Source organism: Trachemys scripta, chromosome 10, assembly GCF_013100865.1.
Source record: "Trachemys scripta elegans isolate TJP31775 chromosome 10, CAS_Tse_1.0, whole genome shotgun sequence".
Taxonomy (NCBI): domain Eukaryota; kingdom Metazoa; phylum Chordata; order Testudines; family Emydidae; genus Trachemys; species Trachemys scripta.
In genome coordinates, this window is record NC_048307.1 from 7,850,004 (window position 1) to 7,868,097 (window position 18,094).

Sequence of the window (18,094 nt, forward strand, 5' to 3'; positions counted from 1 at the left end):
ATTAAGGAAGGAGTTTTAAACATAGTCACGGCCTGAAAAACCCCTCTGTGAAAATGGCCTCATGGGGTTCCACATTTATGCTCCTTCAGCGATTTGCTGATCAAACTCGCTCCATTTACAAGGCCAAGTAAGATTTTTCAGGCTGCCAGCAGTGCCAGTGGGACTTGCTCTGAAAAAAATCAAGCTGTGTTCTTTGTGCTTCATACATCACCAGCCATCGGCAACCCTGGAAACCGGGCCGGGCAGCTAATTTTGCTGAGACAACAAAGCAGAGCAGATCCCAGCTTGTCTTCCTGCAGCTGGTGTGGCTCTGCAGACCTGTCGATGAGACAACGAAGGGGACAAGAAGCGCTGTCTCCTGGTTAAAGCCCGAGGCTTGGCACCAAGGGAGATGGCTGTGTGGCTTGGGCAAGTCAGCCCCTTTCTGTGCGGCAGTATCATTGGGAGTCTCTAACACTGGCAGATTCAGAAGTGACTCACCGGCTGGCGTGCCTCCTTGGGGCCAGGCGTGGCATAGCAGGTTCTCCTCATCTGGCGCCCCCTGGCAACAGCTGCGCTGGCTGTGACAATGCGGTTCTGGCGGAACCCAACTGAGAGTGCCAACTCAGGACAAATTGCTAAAATAGGGCAGTTACAGCCCAAGGCTGGGGTTTTTCCACCTCTAAGGCAAACCAAACCAGCCAGACTAAGACTTCGGTCTCACCCCACTGGCTAACCGCAAGTCTCACAAGCAATCTCCTTAGACACTCCAGTTTCCCAGTATCACCACCAGTGCCACACGTTATGGGGACAAATGGTTATGAAAACCAATACCCCAGTAAAAGAAAAAGGTTCTCCTGATCCCAAAGGACCAAGCCCCAGACCCAGGTCAATATACAAGTCAGACCTTACCCACAAATCACGCTACTGCCAATCCTTTAGAATCTAAAATCTAAAGGTTTATTCATAAAAGGAAAAAAATAGAAATGAGAGTTAGAATTGGTTAAATGGAATCAATTACATACAGTAATGGCAAAGTTCTTGGTTCAGGCTTGCAGCAGCGATGGAATAAACTGCAGGTTCAAATCAAGTCTCTGGAATACATCCCCAGCTGGGATGGGTCATTCAGTCCTTTGTTCAGAGCTTCAGTCTGTAGCCAAGTTCCTCCAGAGATAAGAAGCAGGATTGAAGACAAGATGGAGATGAGGCATCAGCCTTATATAGTCTTTTCCAGGTGTAAGAACACCTCTTTGTTCTTACTGTGGAAAATTACAGCAAAATGGAGTCTGGAGTCACATGGGCCAGTCCCTGCATACTTTGCTGAGGTACAAGGCGTATCTGCCTTCTCTCAATGGGTCCATTGTATAGCTGATGGTCCTTAATGGGCCATCAAGCAGGCTAGGCAGAGCTAATCTCAGCTTGTCTGGGATGTCACCCAGAAGCATAGCATAAGTTTGCCATACAGACAGTATAAAGCCATTATTCATAACTTCGACTACAAAACTGATACACACATATAGACAGCATAATCATGACCAGTAAACCATAACCTTGTCCTAGACACCCCATTTGACCCCCTTTATACAAGATTTGGGTGCCACTACAGGACCTTGGTTGCAACATTGATCTATATGGTCCCAGTTTATGTCAATAATGTCACACTGGCCCTGCGGACGGTCGACTTCTCGTGATTCAGCTCTCCGGCCAGGTCACATATAGATCCCCCCCACTTCCCAGGTAGTAAAGTCCCATGTCCAAAATAGATGCATCAGCATTGGCATTCACACTACCTTCAGGCCCTCAGGACTTCCCCTAGGACAACAAACTCATCCCAACATGTCCCACTCGGGTTGACATCCCACCAAAGCCCTGTTGCAGGCTCCCCCAAGCAACAGCCTCTTGGCTCCTTGCTGGCTCTCTTGGACTCAGCCGCAGGTTTTCCTCCTGGCCTCGCTCAGGCTTTGCAGGTTTTCAGCCTCCTTCAGGCTGCCTGCTGACTCTGGGGCCTCCACCTCTGGCCAGGCCATGCTGTGCTGTGCCAGGCTTCCTCCCCCCAACACTACTCTGAGGGCTTCCTTCTGCCCTCACAGACACACCCCTTCCCCAGGTGTACCTAGGCTGTCCCAATTAAGCCCCTTGCCGTTTCATTAACCCTTTCCTGGATTCTCTTCCTTTTTACCTAAACTCCCTGGGGAGGAAAAAGTGTTGACAGGTTCTACCGATGCAGAGAAACAAAAGCATTCCATGTACCTCAGCTTCCCCAGCTGTAAAATGGGACTAAACTTCCCTGCTTCCAAGAGGTGCTGCGTGGCTCAGTGTTTGTAAAGCACCTGGAGCACAGCGGGTGGACTGTGGAGAAGGATGTTTGTGTCTATCTAATGGTACATGATCTCGTCCTTTTCTCACCTTCTTTCCGTCCAGTCAGGAATTCAGAAGGGAACGCGATGTCCTGGGCTGATCATCGGCAGGGTCCTTGCCTGCCTATGGAACTGGAGTCCTGCTTAGCCCCCAAATTCAGCCCATGTTCAACACAAGAGCATGCTGTCAGTCACGTCAGGTGAATGCACAGCACGCTGGATAGAGGCTGTAACCCGGTGAGGTCTTAATACTGAGCCTTAGGGGGGGTTTATATGTGTACACAAGGGCTTTTTCTTTCCTGCCAAAAGTTGTCCACAATTGCTACCACCAGGGCAAAGCAGCTAGTGTAACAGCAGTGGAAGCACAACAGACAAGGTGCAGGTGTAGGCCTGAGACCTGATCAACCCCTCCCTCCCCCAAATATTAAACCAGCTTTGGGTGAAACTCGGAGTTCACCATGAAAACTGAAAAAAAGATTGTTCTGCTGCTGCGAAAGCACCCCCACCTCAGGAACGTCCCTAAAGAGTTATACCACCAAGGTTGTAGAGACACCCAGGCACTGGGAAATTAGGAGGACACAGAAAGAGACTAAATAAACGGTAAGATAAACTCTGACCAGCATTTTAATGCTGACCATCTGCTTGAGCAGAGAAGGTCACAACTAAGTTACAATTTGGGCATGAAAGATAAAATGTAAAAAACGTGGGCCGGAAGGAGGACACAGAGGGGCCAGCGCGTAACTGGTGAAATGTTTGTTATTTAGCTGTGTGGGATAATGTGATTGGGTTAGTACATTTGAAGGAGGGAGCTCGTTTTTCCTATAGAATGTAAATGAAAACCCAATGCTCTCTGGGAACCATTTCCGCCCTGCAGGACAACATCAAGCTGCTGGAACTCGGACCCTTCTGCACGACCGTGACGTCCAGAGGCATCGCCGGCAGCCCCCCGATGAATGAATCCCTGACTGGCCCTCGGGTGAAATTTGTCTGTATATTGGGAGCGGTGAGCAGAAGAGATTTGCTTGGTATGCGTATTGTGTGTGTTGCTAATGTGTAAGGTTCTTTCACTGGGAAAAGGTTCCGCTGACCCGTAGAGCCCTAAGCCAAAGGGGAAGGGCAGGTACTTAAATTGACCAGGTTTCTTCCTGAGCCCTGTGGGTAAGGATAGGTGCCTGACCCCCTGAGCCCTCAGAAGGGAAAGGGTGGGGGTGCCTAAATTGATTGGGTCACGCCTTGAGCTTTCAGTAGGGTGTAGGCGGGGTGCCCTAAATTGAGCGGGTAACACAGGGCATAAATACCACTTTACGTAGCCCTTCCCTGACCAACACTAGATTACACCGTTTTCACAGTACAGTGCTTAAGGGCCAGGGAGGGATTCTTCCCAACCTATTTGGTTTTGTTTGACCTTCTTCCTCTGCAGCATCAGGGCTGGCCACAGCTGGAGCTGGGTCTTTGGGGGGAGAGGGCCAGGGCTCTGAGGTGCCCTCAAGGACTCTCTGTCTCAGTTGCTTGGCTGGCTGGTTCTTGCAACCACGCTCAGGGTCTAACTGTTTGCCCTACGTGGAGTCAGGCAGGAATTTCCCCCAGCTCATATTGGCCTTGAACTTGGGGGTTTTTGTGTGTGTGTGGGTCACTTGCCGGGATTAGCTGGATATATCTCAATCATTTCCCTGAAATTGTGGGGGACTCGGTCCCTCCTGTTCTCTGCTGGTGACATATAATAATCTAGTCCCCTGCAAGCTGAAATACTTTGGTCTGATTTCAGCTGCTGGGTTTAGTGGGCAGGTGGTGGCGGTGGCCTATGTTCTATTTCTGGCCTTACACTCCATAACTCCTATCATGGTGGTGGTGGCTGGCACCTTGTCTACGTTATGGACCAGATTTTCCCCAGAACTCAGCATCCACAATCGGGGCTTGTTAGGGGAGTGCCTTGCGTCTGCACCTAGGGAAAGTGTGAGTTGGAACATGCCAGGAATTGGTGCTCAGGTGCACGTAGCATCATTCGTGCATTCTGTAGGACCAGTAAAACTTCCTGTGCATTGCAAATGGCTTCCTCGGGCCGCTCTTTCCAGCCTGCTTCATAGGCTGGATTGTCAAAAGAGCTCAGCTCCCATTTAGGCTCCCAAGTCAGTGGCCTGGTGGATGCTGAGCTCTGCTGAAAATCTGGCTGCAACCGGGGGCACGGAGCACTGGAAAAGCTGATGCCCGCAGGTGGTGCTGGACCAGAGGTAGCAAACATAGGAGAGTGTAGAGAAACATTCCCAGCACTCACAAGGCCTCAGTGTACCAATTCTCTGCCCTGGAATACAACCCGATCAGCACCATCTACATAGACCTGCTGCACAGTGTGCTTCACCTAGCAAGACCTTCCCCCTTTTGCTCTCTTTTGAAGATGCACTATTCTGCGGTAATTTTAGTCAGAGACATTTTTTCTTGTAAGGTGGGGGAAGAAATCTCCTAAAGGAAAAAACTCCTCCTGTTTTCTCTTCTTTGCATGTTCGGTTCCTGACCCAGGGGGAGCAGAGCATGGACAGACACCCATGGAGATGCTAGGGTAGTTGATGTGCCTCCCACAGGAGGGGAGTTCAGCCGAGCTGTTTTCCATGAATTAGCGACTCTGGGGTACCACCACGCCCGTGTGCCGGAGGCGCCTTGCGGCAGAATTCCATTGATGAAGTTGTGGCTGCTGCATCCGCTCTCTTCCTGGAGTTTTCACACCCACCGCACCACGGCGCCAAGCCAAGACCTGCCGGGGTTCTGTGGCCGCTGCACATCTGGCCCAGGGATGCCCCACCAGAGTCAACTCGATCATTCGCATGTCAGGTTAATTTGCGTAGAAAGAATGCAGGGGGAAACCCCAGGAAACACACAGCCCAGCCTCTAATCAAATCTAACTCTAATAATAAACCTCATGAGTAATGAGCAGACTCAGGGGCTGGAGCTCACAGTGAGATGGCAGGAGCGGGGGGAGACTAGACTTGGCCTGAGACAAGACTGAGGGTGAGTATCCTGCCCACTCTTTTATTAGGCAGCAAGGACGGGTGAGGGGAGTGGGCCGGGATTGGAGTGGGCAGAGGACAGCAGAGTTTGCTGCCATGGGGCGGCCGAGGAGGTATGTGGCTGGTATGATCTCCTGCACGGAGTGGAAGGCAGCCTCATTTGCTTGGTAGCCTTTAATTTAACTGCGTGCCTACGCCACTGCCATTTTGAAAACCCACCTACTGCTCCCTCGGGAGGCTGGGGGAGAATGCATTCAGGCTGAGCTTCTCTACAAGAGATGGGAGGGGAAAGTAGCCCCTGCTCGTCCACAGCTCTGCCCTTTAACATCTCTTCCTCAAGAGAGGGCAGGACGGTGCCACCCTGCTGCACGTGGCCAGGTTGGATCGGGCTCAGTGCCTGCGCCGAGGGGTTGTTAACACAGTGCTAAGGCCCGTGTATTGCGGGTGCCTCTTTCAAACCATCGAGTACCTAGCACCCAGTGAGCGTGGAAAGATTTGGACCCTTGGCGACTGGCTGATAGAGCAGGAGATGAGGAGTCAGGCGTCCTGGAGAAAGGCAGAGCACTAGGGCCCCAGAGACAGGGTGGTAGTTACCATGGCGCAGATCCTGTCAAAGGCCCCCCTCAGGCCACAAGAACTCAGCAGGTTTCTAGAGTTGTGTGTTACAAGCAGCTGTTTGCACTCTGGGTGTTGTGAATGCTGGAAGCCACAGTCCCAGGCCAGGAAGGAGGTGCTGAGCTCTGCTGGGTGGCTGCACCACTGAAAACCCCAGCTGTGCTGCCAGGCAGGTCAGACCAGAAGCCGTGCTTTTGTTATTGCCGAGGACCTACCTGGGTGAGAAAAGATCAAAGACAGGCACTAGAACAGCAACTCTGGGCCAAACCCACAACCTCAGAGCCAAACCCTTTCCAAAGCTCCAGGGGGCTTGGGATCAGCTTGCGGCATCCGGAATCACCCATGCGGTTTTGGCTTCGTGTTCCGGCTGGGGCCTAGGTTCCGGTTTGGACCCCGCCATGATCTCACAAGCACATGGGCAATCTCAGGCCCATGTGGCACCGTCCAGCCCTCGTCCCATTCAGGATGGCAGAATTCTCCTCAAGCCCCCAGCGTCTACTCTTTGGTGGCAGCTTCTTGCCAGAAGAGCTGATGAGATCAGAGGCCCCCTGAGCCCAAGCCCGCTCTGGAGAGCAGCTCCTTGGCCATTCTCTATTTAAGCAGAAATTTCCAGTATGAATGTGAACAACTGTATTTGCCATTGACGACGATCCGGTCAGATTCTCCGCTGCCTTTCACCTTGTGCAGTTATTTATAGTTGTGCAAAGCAGGGGTCATACTCCACCCTGTCAGAATGGGAGCATTTTACATCCACTTGTCTCTGATGTAATGGGCACCCCAAGGCGCATGGTGCGGAGAATCAGGCCTCCAGCACCTTAGAAGGGGAAGCTCCTGGAAGTCACAGGGCACGCCAGCGAGCTCGTTGCCCTCAGCCTTGGGTCTGTTACCTTTACAGGTAAGCAGACGCGTTGATCTAGGCCTCCTCGATACCGCAAATGCAGCTGGGTCCAGGACCCCACTTCTCAGCTAGCTGACCCTGGATGTGATCAAAACCCAGGTCTGTTTGGCAGCGCTGCTGGGAGTTCGTTGGTCAGATCCACAGCCCTTGGTTGGGTCCCCTGGAAGCAGCTGCATTTGCAGCACAGACCAAGGCCTCCTGCATTATAGCAGCTTGATGGGGGCCCAGTGATACAAAAGTGCATGTCTGGTTGTGTCTCACTTGAACACGGTTGTCTGCCAAGCCCTTCCTATTTGTAAATTTCACATCTTCATCCTGCCTGACCTTTTCTTCTGGCAGCTTAGCCCTTTCTGCTCTTGTTCAATCATATCTGACGAAAAGCCATTCACACACATACAAAGACGAAAAGCCCCCCCCACCCCACACACACACACTGGAGCAAGGGAGGCATGGCACCATCCCACTGAAATCAATGGAAAGTAGGTGCCTAACTACTTGTGTGATTCTGGGCCCTTCTCATCTAAATCCCGAGGAGGATGGGAATAGGAAGGGTTTGCCATGGGAATCAGGACGTTCTCCCCAGTGTCACAGCCTGGACTGTCCTTGCAAGAATAAGCAAAGGTTGGGGATGGGTGGTTGCAGCTCCAGGCCCTCAGTTGATCTGAGACTCTGGAACAACTCCCCAAGAACACTCCTTTTGTCCAGTCTTTGACAAACGCCCAGCTGGCGGCTTAGGGCACGCAAGGGACGGGCACATGTTCATCCCTAAGGCCCATGCAGGAGAATATGTCCACTGCTCAAACATGCTCTGTGCTACTTAACCAGGTAGCTCCTCTCCATCACTCAAGGCTGCCACGTTTGGGGTGTCTTCAGATCTCCCCCCCTTTCCCTTCTGTTTTGCAGACATGCTTTTGATGTGCCCAAGGTGGAAGGCCATGACCAATTGCACAGAGCAGCAGTATTGGGACAATCTCCTGTGCCAATGCATCTCCTGCAGACTTGCATGTAATTCACCCAGTGTGGAGAGATGCACTACCTTCTGCGGTGAGTGCCTAGGGAGCTGGCCGGCCAGCCACGCGCGGATACTGGGCGCTGCACCATGTTTGGCATGTGGGTGCATTTGTCTTCAGATGTTTGTATTATCCCACTGGACTGCAACAGGGAGGTGTCTTGGCTGAAGGACTTTACCAGCATGACACTGCAAGGGGCTGGGTGTAGAGGCTCTTGGATAACACACAGGAACTCAGCCCCCACCCCTGGGCGCCAGTGCCTTCCCGCTGAGGGAAACAGGGAGGCTGGGGGCCAATACACTGGTAGAAAGCAGGGCAGTTCTGAAGGAGCAGCTAGCAACGGGGGCACCAGTGAAGTCCAGCTTCTAACTGGCACTTGGAAAAATCTCAGTCAAAGCTCTGCATTGGCTTCAACTGAGTAGTTTTGTCAGACAAGTATCTGAAGGCAGAATGGTTGGGGAAATGCGACAGCCACCCCCGCTCCCTGCATGGCTGGCCCAGCCACTCTTCCTTGTGGCCAGTCCCAGCATGCCCCAGGAACTAGTTTGTAGGAGCTCTGCTCCTTCTCCCACAGCTCCAGCTGATCCCCCTTCTCAGGGCCAGTTCATTGCAGACCCCCGCATCTGCTCCCCCCTCCTCTGTGAAGGGAAGAGGCTCGCTCTGTGAGATCTGCATCTTAAAACTAGAATGATAATCAGCAGCCCACAGGTTCCAGTGAGGGGGCAGGGGATGCGTCTGGATGGCCCACCCCCAGGGCGGATTTCCCATCCCGCACCAGGTGATAGCACCTGGTTATTAACTGAACAGTGACGTCTCAGATCGGGGGGGCTCTCCTCAGCCCCTCCCATTCTCTGCCTGTGGCACAGAAGAGTTTATGCTGCTGAGGACTGCACTACTTCGGTCTAATTCTGGTTTGGGGTTTAGATAGATGTAGTGTAGATGCTGGGGGGGCTTCGGCCAGTGATATACAGCATGATGTGGTAGACCCTTCTGGCCTTAAACTCTAGGACTCTAAAAACAAAACCTTTGGAAGATTTTTCTTGTATCTTCAGGTTTTTAATCTCTGAGGTCATCCTGGGCTCAGAGTTTCAGGCTGTTCTCTGCCCCACGAGGCCTAGGCCTTTACTTTATTAGATGTTCCTGTCTTCCCATGCTCGGGCTTTAGGAAAAAACACTCCTGACAAAACTGGCAGCACTGGTCCTGCTCTGATACCAAGGCTACCCCAGCCCCTGTAAGCAGGCCCCAGCGCGTAGCTCTAGACTCTCCCACAGCAGCGGTTCCTCTCGTGATGTATTGAGCAGGATGCGTTTCTCTCTCCCCTCCACTCTCCAGTGTCAATGGAATGCAGCAAGCGACCCGGCTTCTACTACGACGAGCTCTTGAGAAGATGCATCAGCTGCTCGGGCGTCTGTGGGCAGCACCCAAGCCAGTGTCTCCAGTTCTGTGAGAGTAAGGCTGCAGGATGCACCCGGCAAAGCGCCCTGGCACGCACGCTCGGGGAGGGTGGGATGCAGGCTCCGTGCTCATGCAAGCTTTGCTTTGGGGACATTCAAACCTGAGGGCCAAAGTAGGAGGACGTGTAGGTGCAACTTCTGTCCCTTGCTCTGGGCAGATGTCAGCTGACCCCAAGTCCTCTCAGGAGCTTTTGATTAGACTGTATTAGCTTCTCTAGGAAGGTGGGGAAGGAAATACCAGGACATGCTCTTCCCCTAGCCTATGCTAGCTGCTCTTGGCTCTCACCTCTCCTGCCATGAACTGTGTTTCCCTCTCCTCCTTTGTACGGTTTCTTTGTTTTGCACTATTGTTTGCTGGATCTATCATACTGTGGTGCTTCTCACCTCGCTGTGCTGCCTTGGGGTGGGGGTGGGGAACTTCTCCATATCCTCAAGAATTGCACCCTGTGGGGGGAGGAAGAGCCTTGCCAAGGTGCTTACATAGAGAGGGGGCGAAGCTGAACAGCACAAGGGCTGCTCCACTTGCCATATGGGAGGGGACACCCCTGCAGCCAAGGGAATGTTTCCAAGGCAGGTTCAGAGTCTTCATCTGACTGCTGTATCCCCAGGGCAACGAACCCCTTCCCGCCCTGCACTGGACAACATGGATGTGGCTATGTTTGACTTTCAGATAAACTGGTAACTACCTCATCCAGAATGGCTGCTCTGGAACAGAAGCTAGGTAGTGATCAGGACCAATGGCTGGTTGTCTACCTGCTGCTGGCGCTCTGCCTTTGCACCATGATCTGCTCTTTGCTGGTGGGCTGGACCCACTTCAAAAGGAGGGGAGCGGAGGTCTCCTGCCAGCCCACCCCTGGGACCTGCCACAAGAGGGAGGACTCCTCAAAAGGTAAGAACCAGCTGCTGGAGAAAAGAGAGAGGTTACGGGACAGAGTCAAAGGGGGTGATTGTGAATGGCTAGAAGTACCTACTAACACACCTGAGCTGGGAGATAGATTCAGACACCAAAGAATGTGCCGTTGCAGTCTCTCTGGCTGGGAAGAGGACAGTGTTCCACACCTGCTACCGGCCAGTGGAATGGTTATAGGATGAACTGGTGCTCTCGGGCTGCTACCCTCTGCCCCAAAGGGAGGAAAGAAGTGACTAAGCTCTTAGTCACGTACCCTAGAGGAAAGGAGGAGGAGGGTACCAAGGGCAGAGCACTGTCCTTCCTAGGGCACAGGTCTGAGTTCTTGTGCCTCTCAGTACGTCACACAGCTGCAAACCAGGCAGGCCACTGAAGGGTGTGCGCTGCTTCTCAGGAGCAGAGAATGTTTCTGGGCACGGGTCAGTCCTGGGAGCCTCACCCGTCCCCTAAGTGCATCTCTTCGTGAGCCTCTGAAAAGTTCTTGCTCACAGAGGGGAAGGCCAAGCAGAGGCCAGAGAATTGAACCCAGAACTACGTTCAAGAATGTTCCCTAGCAGAACAGGCCAATGGATTAGTCGTGAACCCAAGAGCCTAGAGACCAGGGAAGATGGTCGTGTGGTTAAAGTAATGGACTGAGACCAGCACCTGTCTCTCAATTCACGACTCTGCCACAGAGTTCCTGTGTGAATTTGGGCAAGTCCCAATCTCAGGGCCCTAGAGCCCCACCTGTAAACTTCCTCACCTCAGACTGGTTGTTATACAGATGCATTTATTAATGGCTGTGAGGTGCTCAGACACTACCCTCTGCGGGCCACATCTGTATACAGATCTAGGCCTAATCCTGCTTCTGACGTTGGCTTGGTGCATGATCTTAGCCAAGATGCAGACTCTCTGTACCTCCGTTATTGCTGTACCCACCTTGGTAAAGGCTTTGAGATCTTGGGTGTTTAATGCAAGCTACTATCTGGAGCTCTTTGAACTGCTAATGCCTATTAAAGAGGCCATTAGCATAGAACATGATCCAGTCACCAGCATTCAGATACCAAAGTGCAACCACAGGTAAAGAGAAGACTCTTCAGAATGGGCACAAGGTGGTTTGTGGCACCTGGGACAGCTGCCACAGAAATGCTTGTCAGCTGAACTGTGCAAGCCAAGCCGTCACTGTTTCAGGCTCCCCAGGCCTGCAGCTGCCGTACAATCCCGATGCAATCCTCCCGTTCCACGGCCGCTCGCTGCTTGTAGCTATATTTTAAATTGTACAAGAGCAGGCATGAAAGCAAGAATTGGCACCTAAAGCTTAGCCTGCTGTCTAGGAATAATCAAGCTAATACAGTGCTTTGCTCTTCTAAAGCACCAGGCATCCAATGATCTCAAAGCACTTCAGGAACATTAAACATAATTTATGTGAGGTTCATTTTACAGCTGGAGAAACAAAATCCAGAGAGCTCTTAAGTCCATGGCAGAGGTGGGACTAGAACCTCAACTGCCAGGCTGGACTGTGCATTGCTGTTCAAAGGAGCAGAGCTGTGTAGCCACTGACTAGCAGTCCTGGTTTCTCCCTCCTCAGGCTGGCTAGGACTAAGAGGCAGCTGGTGAAATCCCAGGGATGAGGGGTAGTAAAGAAGAAGTGTCTCTAATTAATCAGCCAGCCAATCAAGAAACAGGGCTGACTGTCCTTTGATAATGATCGCAGGTCTGTGTTCGTTTGGTCAGGGCAGTGATTTGGCTGCACAGGGGCTCATTTAACAGTGGCTTCCCACTTGCTCATTAAGGGCTGGCTGGGCCAGCCACTCCACAGGCTGAATATCAGGGGCTTCACCGGCAGATCCAGGCCCAGGCCCTAAAGACTTGCGTGTGGCTTTGGCCGAGCAGTGAGCCAGCCTGTTTACAGGCAGGTGGGCCCTTGCTTTGAAAAATACTCTGTATAAATAGTGCCATTTTGGTTCCCGATAGCCTGGAGACACACAGGACGGGCGGGTCCCTGAACGAGAGAGAGAAAACACAGACTAGGGAGAGCCGCCCGAGGGCAGGGAAAGGAAAAGAGAATTGAAAACAGTTCTCCTCAGGGACCAGACTGATGGTAATTTAGGATCCCAGGAGACCCAGTTCCATTCCCTGCTGTGCCACAGACTTCTTGTGTGACCTTGGGCCAGTCACTTAGGCCCAGATTGTTAAAGATATTTAGGTGTTGCGCTCAGCAACAGCCAATGGCATTTAGACCTCTCAGTGCCTAAATTCCTTTTCAAAATGAGATCTAGGCTCTTAAATCAGCCAGGTGTTGCGAGGGTGAGCGCTGACCTTTTCATATCTGAGCCCTAACTCTGACTGATTGCAGGAGTTCTCAAACTTCACTGCACCGCGACTCCCTTCTGACATATTACTACACGACCTCAGGAGCGGGGACCGTAGCCTGAGCCCACTTGAACCCTAATGCCCCAGGCAAGGGGGCCAAAGCCCAAGTCCCACTGCTCGGGGGTGGGGCAAAGCCTGAGTCCACTTCCCCAGGTCAGGGGGCCAAAGTTGAAGCCCTCGGGCTTTGGCCCCAGGAGGTGGGTCTTGGGCTTCGGCCCGGGCCCCAGCAAGTCTAGGCCAGCCCTGGCAACCCCATTAAAATGGGGTTCTGATCCACTTTGGGGTCCCAACCCACAGTTGAAAACCACTGCCTTAAGATGATCTGGGCCTGGTTCTCTGTGCCTCAGTTCCCCATCTGTACAATGGGGATAACAGCTCTGCCCTGCCTCACAGCGGTGATGTGAGGATACATTAATTAAAAAGACCATGAGGTCCTCAGATGCACCAGTGATGGGGGCCAGATAAGAACCTAAGATTGATGGTCTCTCCCTTCCATCTCGTCGACATGGAAAATCAAACATGCAACCTAATGAGTCACTTTTCAGTGCAGAAACGTAACTTAAAACTGTTCCTATCAGCATTTGTCTGAGGACACTGTGGCACCGGGGATTGATTTTAAAGGGCCTCCCTCAGGTTGGAAATGATTTATTGTATTTTCAGAACAACAAATATTAAGAATACTAAGACCACCCTAGGTGACCAAAACGGAATGCTCTACCCGTCTCATTTTTAGAATTCTTTCAGCTGTAGGGCAGGTTTCTTGCATTTCCCTCCATTTGGACAATGGACCTAGAGGCCAGTCGCTTGCACTTTCAGGACCTAGTCGGGTTTCTCACAATGCTGCAGTTTTCAAGCTGCACACTCAGCAGCGGGAATGGCCAATCAAAGGGCAGTACAACTATTTTTTTTTTTTTTAAAGTATCAAAGTTATTTCTATTCCTAGTAGTGTTGTAATAACCCCCATCACCATTGCCACCCACCTGTATTTGGGACTATATTACTTGATTCAGCCCCCTCAGCAGAGATCTGGCTTTCCTTGAGTTCTACATCTCTACACAAAGTCAAGGTGCTGGGGTTAAACCTAGGCAGCTACACAGCCCTCAGTTTGTTCAAAGGCAACAGGACACATACCATGCAACAGGCTTTGGTTCAGGGCAGGGCAGGAAATGGATGTCCTATCTAGTCCTAGGACTTGCCCTGTACATTCTCCCATCCATTGGTGTTTGACAGAGCATCACATGGCACTGGTTCTCCTTGCTCCGAGCTGTTAAATCTCATTTAAAGAAGTCAATAGTACATGGCCTTTTCCTAATGCTGCCCCTCCCAGTCAGCAGTATCTGTAGTCACAGGGCTGCTGTGTGGTCACGAAGGAGGTGGCTCTCCATCCAGGATCACACATGGAAGGGGAGGAAGACACGAGCCAGCCTCCTACAAAGATGTGGCACCTGCCCCGCGGGAGCCTTCGCTCTAACACAGGTTGTGTCTTTACAGATCACTTAGTGGAAGCGGGGAGCGTTGGAGGCGGCTCCATTGGGAGCAGACTACCAGAGCCTGTGGAAACCTGTGGCTTCTGCTTCCCTGAACAAGGGCCTGCCATGCAGGAGACTAAAGCATGTCACAGCTCCTTCTATCATCCTGGAGCAAGGGCTACTGCCTCGCAGGCTGGGGTATCCTGCACAGGAAGTGCTGGGGCTATCCCCACCCCCGAGGACGGCCATTTCAAAATCATATGCTCCCCATCACAAGAGAAGACACCGATGACATGAACTCCTTGAGCAATGTGGTGATCAGGGAGAGAAGTAACACTCCCTGCACTCAGAATAAAGCTGCTTGCATTTGATCCTTGCTCTCCATCTTCAGTAACACACAACAATACCTTGCCTGCCAATCACGATAGAAGCTACCTTCACACCATGGAAACAGACTGTGGACAGTCACTATTTTCTTCTACTATGGAAATAAAATTCTCATGATTGTTATGCACTCACCATAAAGTCTCTTGCATCCTTTCCAATGTAGCATCACACACATCCTCTAAACCTGACCTCTTCAGGTTCTTCTAAGACTTTAGCGTCAGTGGAACCAAAAATTAAATCAGGCTTTTCATGCTGGCACCTGCATCGCTGTTCCTGGCTTTGTAAATGGGTTTGATGCACAACCTGGGACACGGCACTGCAGAGTGCAAGTCTCCTCTTTGGAGGATTCTGCCTGTAAACAAAGCAATTCTCAAGCAACAGTGAGTGACATGTATTTTATAGAGGTGACAGATGCAGAGAAACTGAATCCACTGCAGCTAGTCAGTGCAAACCCTAGTCCACCAGAGCACTAATAGCAAGTTTGTCATCCCCATATTTCATAAACCCCAGAGACATTGTGAATCTTGACACTTCACCCATAGACTCATAGAAATGTAGGACTGGAAGGGACCTCAAGAGGCCCTCTCTGCTCCATCTCCCCATTGAAGCAGGAACCAAGTAGATATACACCATTCCTGGCAGGAATTTGTCTAAACTGTTCTTAAAAGCCTCCAATGGCAGGGATCCCACAACCTCCCTTGGTAACTTATTCCAGAGCTTAACTAGCCTTCGAGTTAGAAAGCTTTTCCTAATATTGAACCTAAATCTTCCTGAGTGCAAACTAAGCCGATTGCTTCTTGTCCTGCCCTCAGTGGACGTGGAGAATAATCGATCACTGTCCTCTTTATAAACAACCTTTTACATATTTGAAGATGTTACCATGCCCCCTCCCCGCCTTCTCTTCTCTAAACATGCCCAGTTCTTTCAATCATCCTTCTGGATTTCAGCCAGGAAACCCCCCTTCTCCCAAAATTATTTTCTTAATGATTAAAATGAACAGGGATTTGAAAGAGCTATTTAAAAAATTGTTTTAAATGTCTCGGACCATTGTCTTCTAGTTACTGATAACATTTGGCCTTGATGCTCCTCCTGACACCTACCATTATGGCACCATGAGCTCAGATCCAAGCTTTAATAGCAGCCACTGCTGGCAGAGGAAAGCTAAACTATACTAGCCCTGCGATGGATTCGCTGTGCTGCCTGGCAGGACCGTGCTGCCTTGAGAAGTCATCGATGGCTACGTGTTATGGTGACAATAGGAGCATGTTTTTCAGCTTCTGCAAAAGATTCCTTGAAGCAGAGAAAGTTCTGCAAGGAGTGTGGGGTGAGCCAGATTGCCACTTGCATTTCTGAGATGCTAAAAATGGGCCTCCTGGGTGGGCGGGGAGGTGACTGGCTCCGACTGATCCATGACACTGCATAGGTGGCAGCTAGGACAGACACGAGAGCCATAGTAGCGATTGGTTAGAATACTCCCAAAAATCACTTTTTACATACAGTGTGTTTCTAAAAATTATTTTGAAAACCTTCCCTAGTTGATTGGCTCCATTACTGAATGGGACTCTTGTCTCTGTGGAGGCTACCATTTCAAGGACCCAGCAGTGAATAGACATGTCCGATACCAGGAGAAATTTCAGGACCCAACAGAAACCAATTCAAAGTGGAGCACTTCAAAAATTGTTTTAAGGCGAGTACTGTAACTACACACATTTTGGTTTGAATTTGTTTCTATTCGGTCCTGAATTTTCATTGTCTTAATCTGCTTTATGAGATTCAAGTGACATGGTGGCCCAACTTTTGGGTGACAGAGACAAGCTTTCGAGCTATACGGAGCTCTTCTTTGTGAGATTCCAGGCAGCAATTTTCTCTCTCATTATTCTTGTGTGTTGTATTTTTGGCCCTTATATTGGTTAGGGATGTTCTCTTTAGAGTGTAATGACTGGGACATCTTTTATGTTGCATGGCATTTACATTTAGAAAAAGAAACCTTTCCAAACTTTTACTTAAAATCTCATTTTATCCTGCCTGCTTTCTCAAACACGAGCAGACGTTGAAATGTTGCCAGCCTAGACATAAAGTCTGCTTACCTGGACGTTGATACAAATTAGCAATATTTTATAACCTGTTAAAAATATATATGTAAAGTCACTTGTTCCAGGCATGAAGTATGTGCTAGGTGCAATACAGTGCATGAGATCTTTTGTCACTGAGGTTTAGAATAGATAACTGGAGAATATTTCCTATCTTATTAAGTAATTTCCAGTGTCCCGTGCTTAATACACTCTGAATTTTAGTGCCAGGACAGTTTGTTTCCCCGCACTCAGCTCTGAACTCAAGGTCCTTTTAGAAAGGAGAGTATTTTTTTCTTGATAGAGTTCCTTGAACACTACTAGCACAAGCCCACTGTATCGGGAGGGGGTGAAAGTATCACAGCCAGCACTAACACCATTTAAAGGTCCAAGCGGTTTTAAACCAAGCAACTGTGGTTTCCTGACAGTTGATGACCAGCTAGGGAAGTGAGGGAATTGATACAAAAATCAGCCAGTCAGTGGATGTCAGGAAAAGCCTGACCCGAAGATCATTATTGCTGTTTCTAAACCATGTGATGTTTTATAAACCAGGAAGATAAAACTGCAGTTTGATCCAGTTTCTTTACAGGATGGGGCTTTTGCTGGCAGCACTGGGAAAGCAGGACCATGAATTTTAAATGTCCTATTTGAACTAACAGAAGTGACACGAGTATCATTTGCAGTGATGCGGCACCAATATTTTGTTTGTGGATGAATTTGGTGCTGGTGAAAGCGCTCCATTGACAGCCCTGGAAAATGAAGCCCAGTATTCAGCAACAGAACGTTGTACAGGTACAAGACAGCTGTGTCAGTGTGGCTGAAAGCATGCAATGGACAGACTGCACTTAGGAGTGAGAGGAGGCCTCAGGCTCCATAATCGTTATTCCTTGATCTCCCCACCGTCAGCACCAACGATGATGGTTGTCAGGAGGTGGGTACTTGTTCATTGGAAACTGGGTTGAGACTACAGAAACTTGGTTTTACATAAGCTTCACAGCCTTTGATGGTAACTTTCAGTCATCACCACCCTGGGCTGGGCTGAACTGGCCACCTTCTGAGGAAAGGCTCAATCTCCCATTACCAAACTCCCAAGATGTGGCACATGAAGTTGTAAAGATCTGACACGTGCCAGTTTAGCTCAAATGCTCTGGGTCCTCGAGTGCAGCTCCTCCCAATGCATGGGTAAGCATCCTAGTGATTTGGGGCAAACTAGGGTTGCCAATTTTGGTTGGAGATATTCCTGGAGGTTTCATCACACGACAATCTTTAATGCCTGGAAACTCCAGGACAATCCTGAAGCGTTGGCAACCCCAAGAGAAACAGCTCAGACACCTGGCTCCCCCGACTCCCAGGAAAATATCCTCATTGTTTAAAAAGAGCAGAAGAGTCCCGTGGAAAGGGATAAATATCAAAGAGCTCACTCCGCCACTACCAACACGTTTTCAGTTGGGGCACCAACAGGCTCCTGTTCACGAAGAGGATAGGACACCGTTCACATTCATTCATTCATAGTCCACTTGCCCTCTGGCAGGCCTCCTCTCTGGTTACCAGGCAACCAGAATGGCAGTGATGTCCACTAAGCACTGCCCATTCTCTG

General features: G+C 50.4%; 1 protein-coding gene across 2 annotated transcripts; it reads left to right on the plus strand.

Annotated features, from left to right (window-relative positions):
- The first annotated feature begins 5,041 nt into the window (after positions 1-5,041).
- TNFRSF13B (TNF receptor superfamily member 13B) lies at positions 5,042-14,603 on the plus strand. 2 transcript variants are annotated; one of them, XM_034784072.1, is made up of 5 exons: positions 5,042-5,336; positions 7,752-7,892; positions 9,192-9,308; positions 9,984-10,202; positions 14,064-14,602. In XM_034784072.1, the coding sequence occupies exons 2-5, from the start codon at positions 7,754-7,756 to the stop codon at positions 14,336-14,338; spliced, it is 750 nt and encodes a 249-aa protein (XP_034639963.1). In that variant the 5' UTR covers positions 5,042-5,336; positions 7,752-7,753; the 3' UTR covers positions 14,339-14,602. The 2 variants fall into 2 exon arrangements, with proteins under 2 accessions (XP_034639963.1, XP_034639964.1); XM_034784073.1 differs by lacking the exon at positions 5,042-5,336 and having other exon boundaries at positions 7,280-7,892; positions 14,064-14,603.
- The last annotated feature ends 3,491 nt before the right edge of the window (positions 14,604-18,094 follow it).

Excerpts from the sequence above, each read along its gene's own strand:
- TNFRSF13B (XM_034784072.1), top strand. The coding sequence starts at position 7,754 with ATGCTTTTGATGTGCCCAAGGTGGAAGGCCATGACCAATTGCACAGAG. Across the intron at positions 9,309-9,983 it reads GTGTCTCCAGTTCTGTGAGA|ATAAACTGGTAACTACCTCA; the intron begins GTAAGGCTGCAG and ends TTTGACTTTCAG. Across the intron at positions 10,203-14,063 it reads GAGGGAGGACTCCTCAAAAG|ATCACTTAGTGGAAGCGGGG; the intron begins GTAAGAACCAGC and ends GTGTCTTTACAG.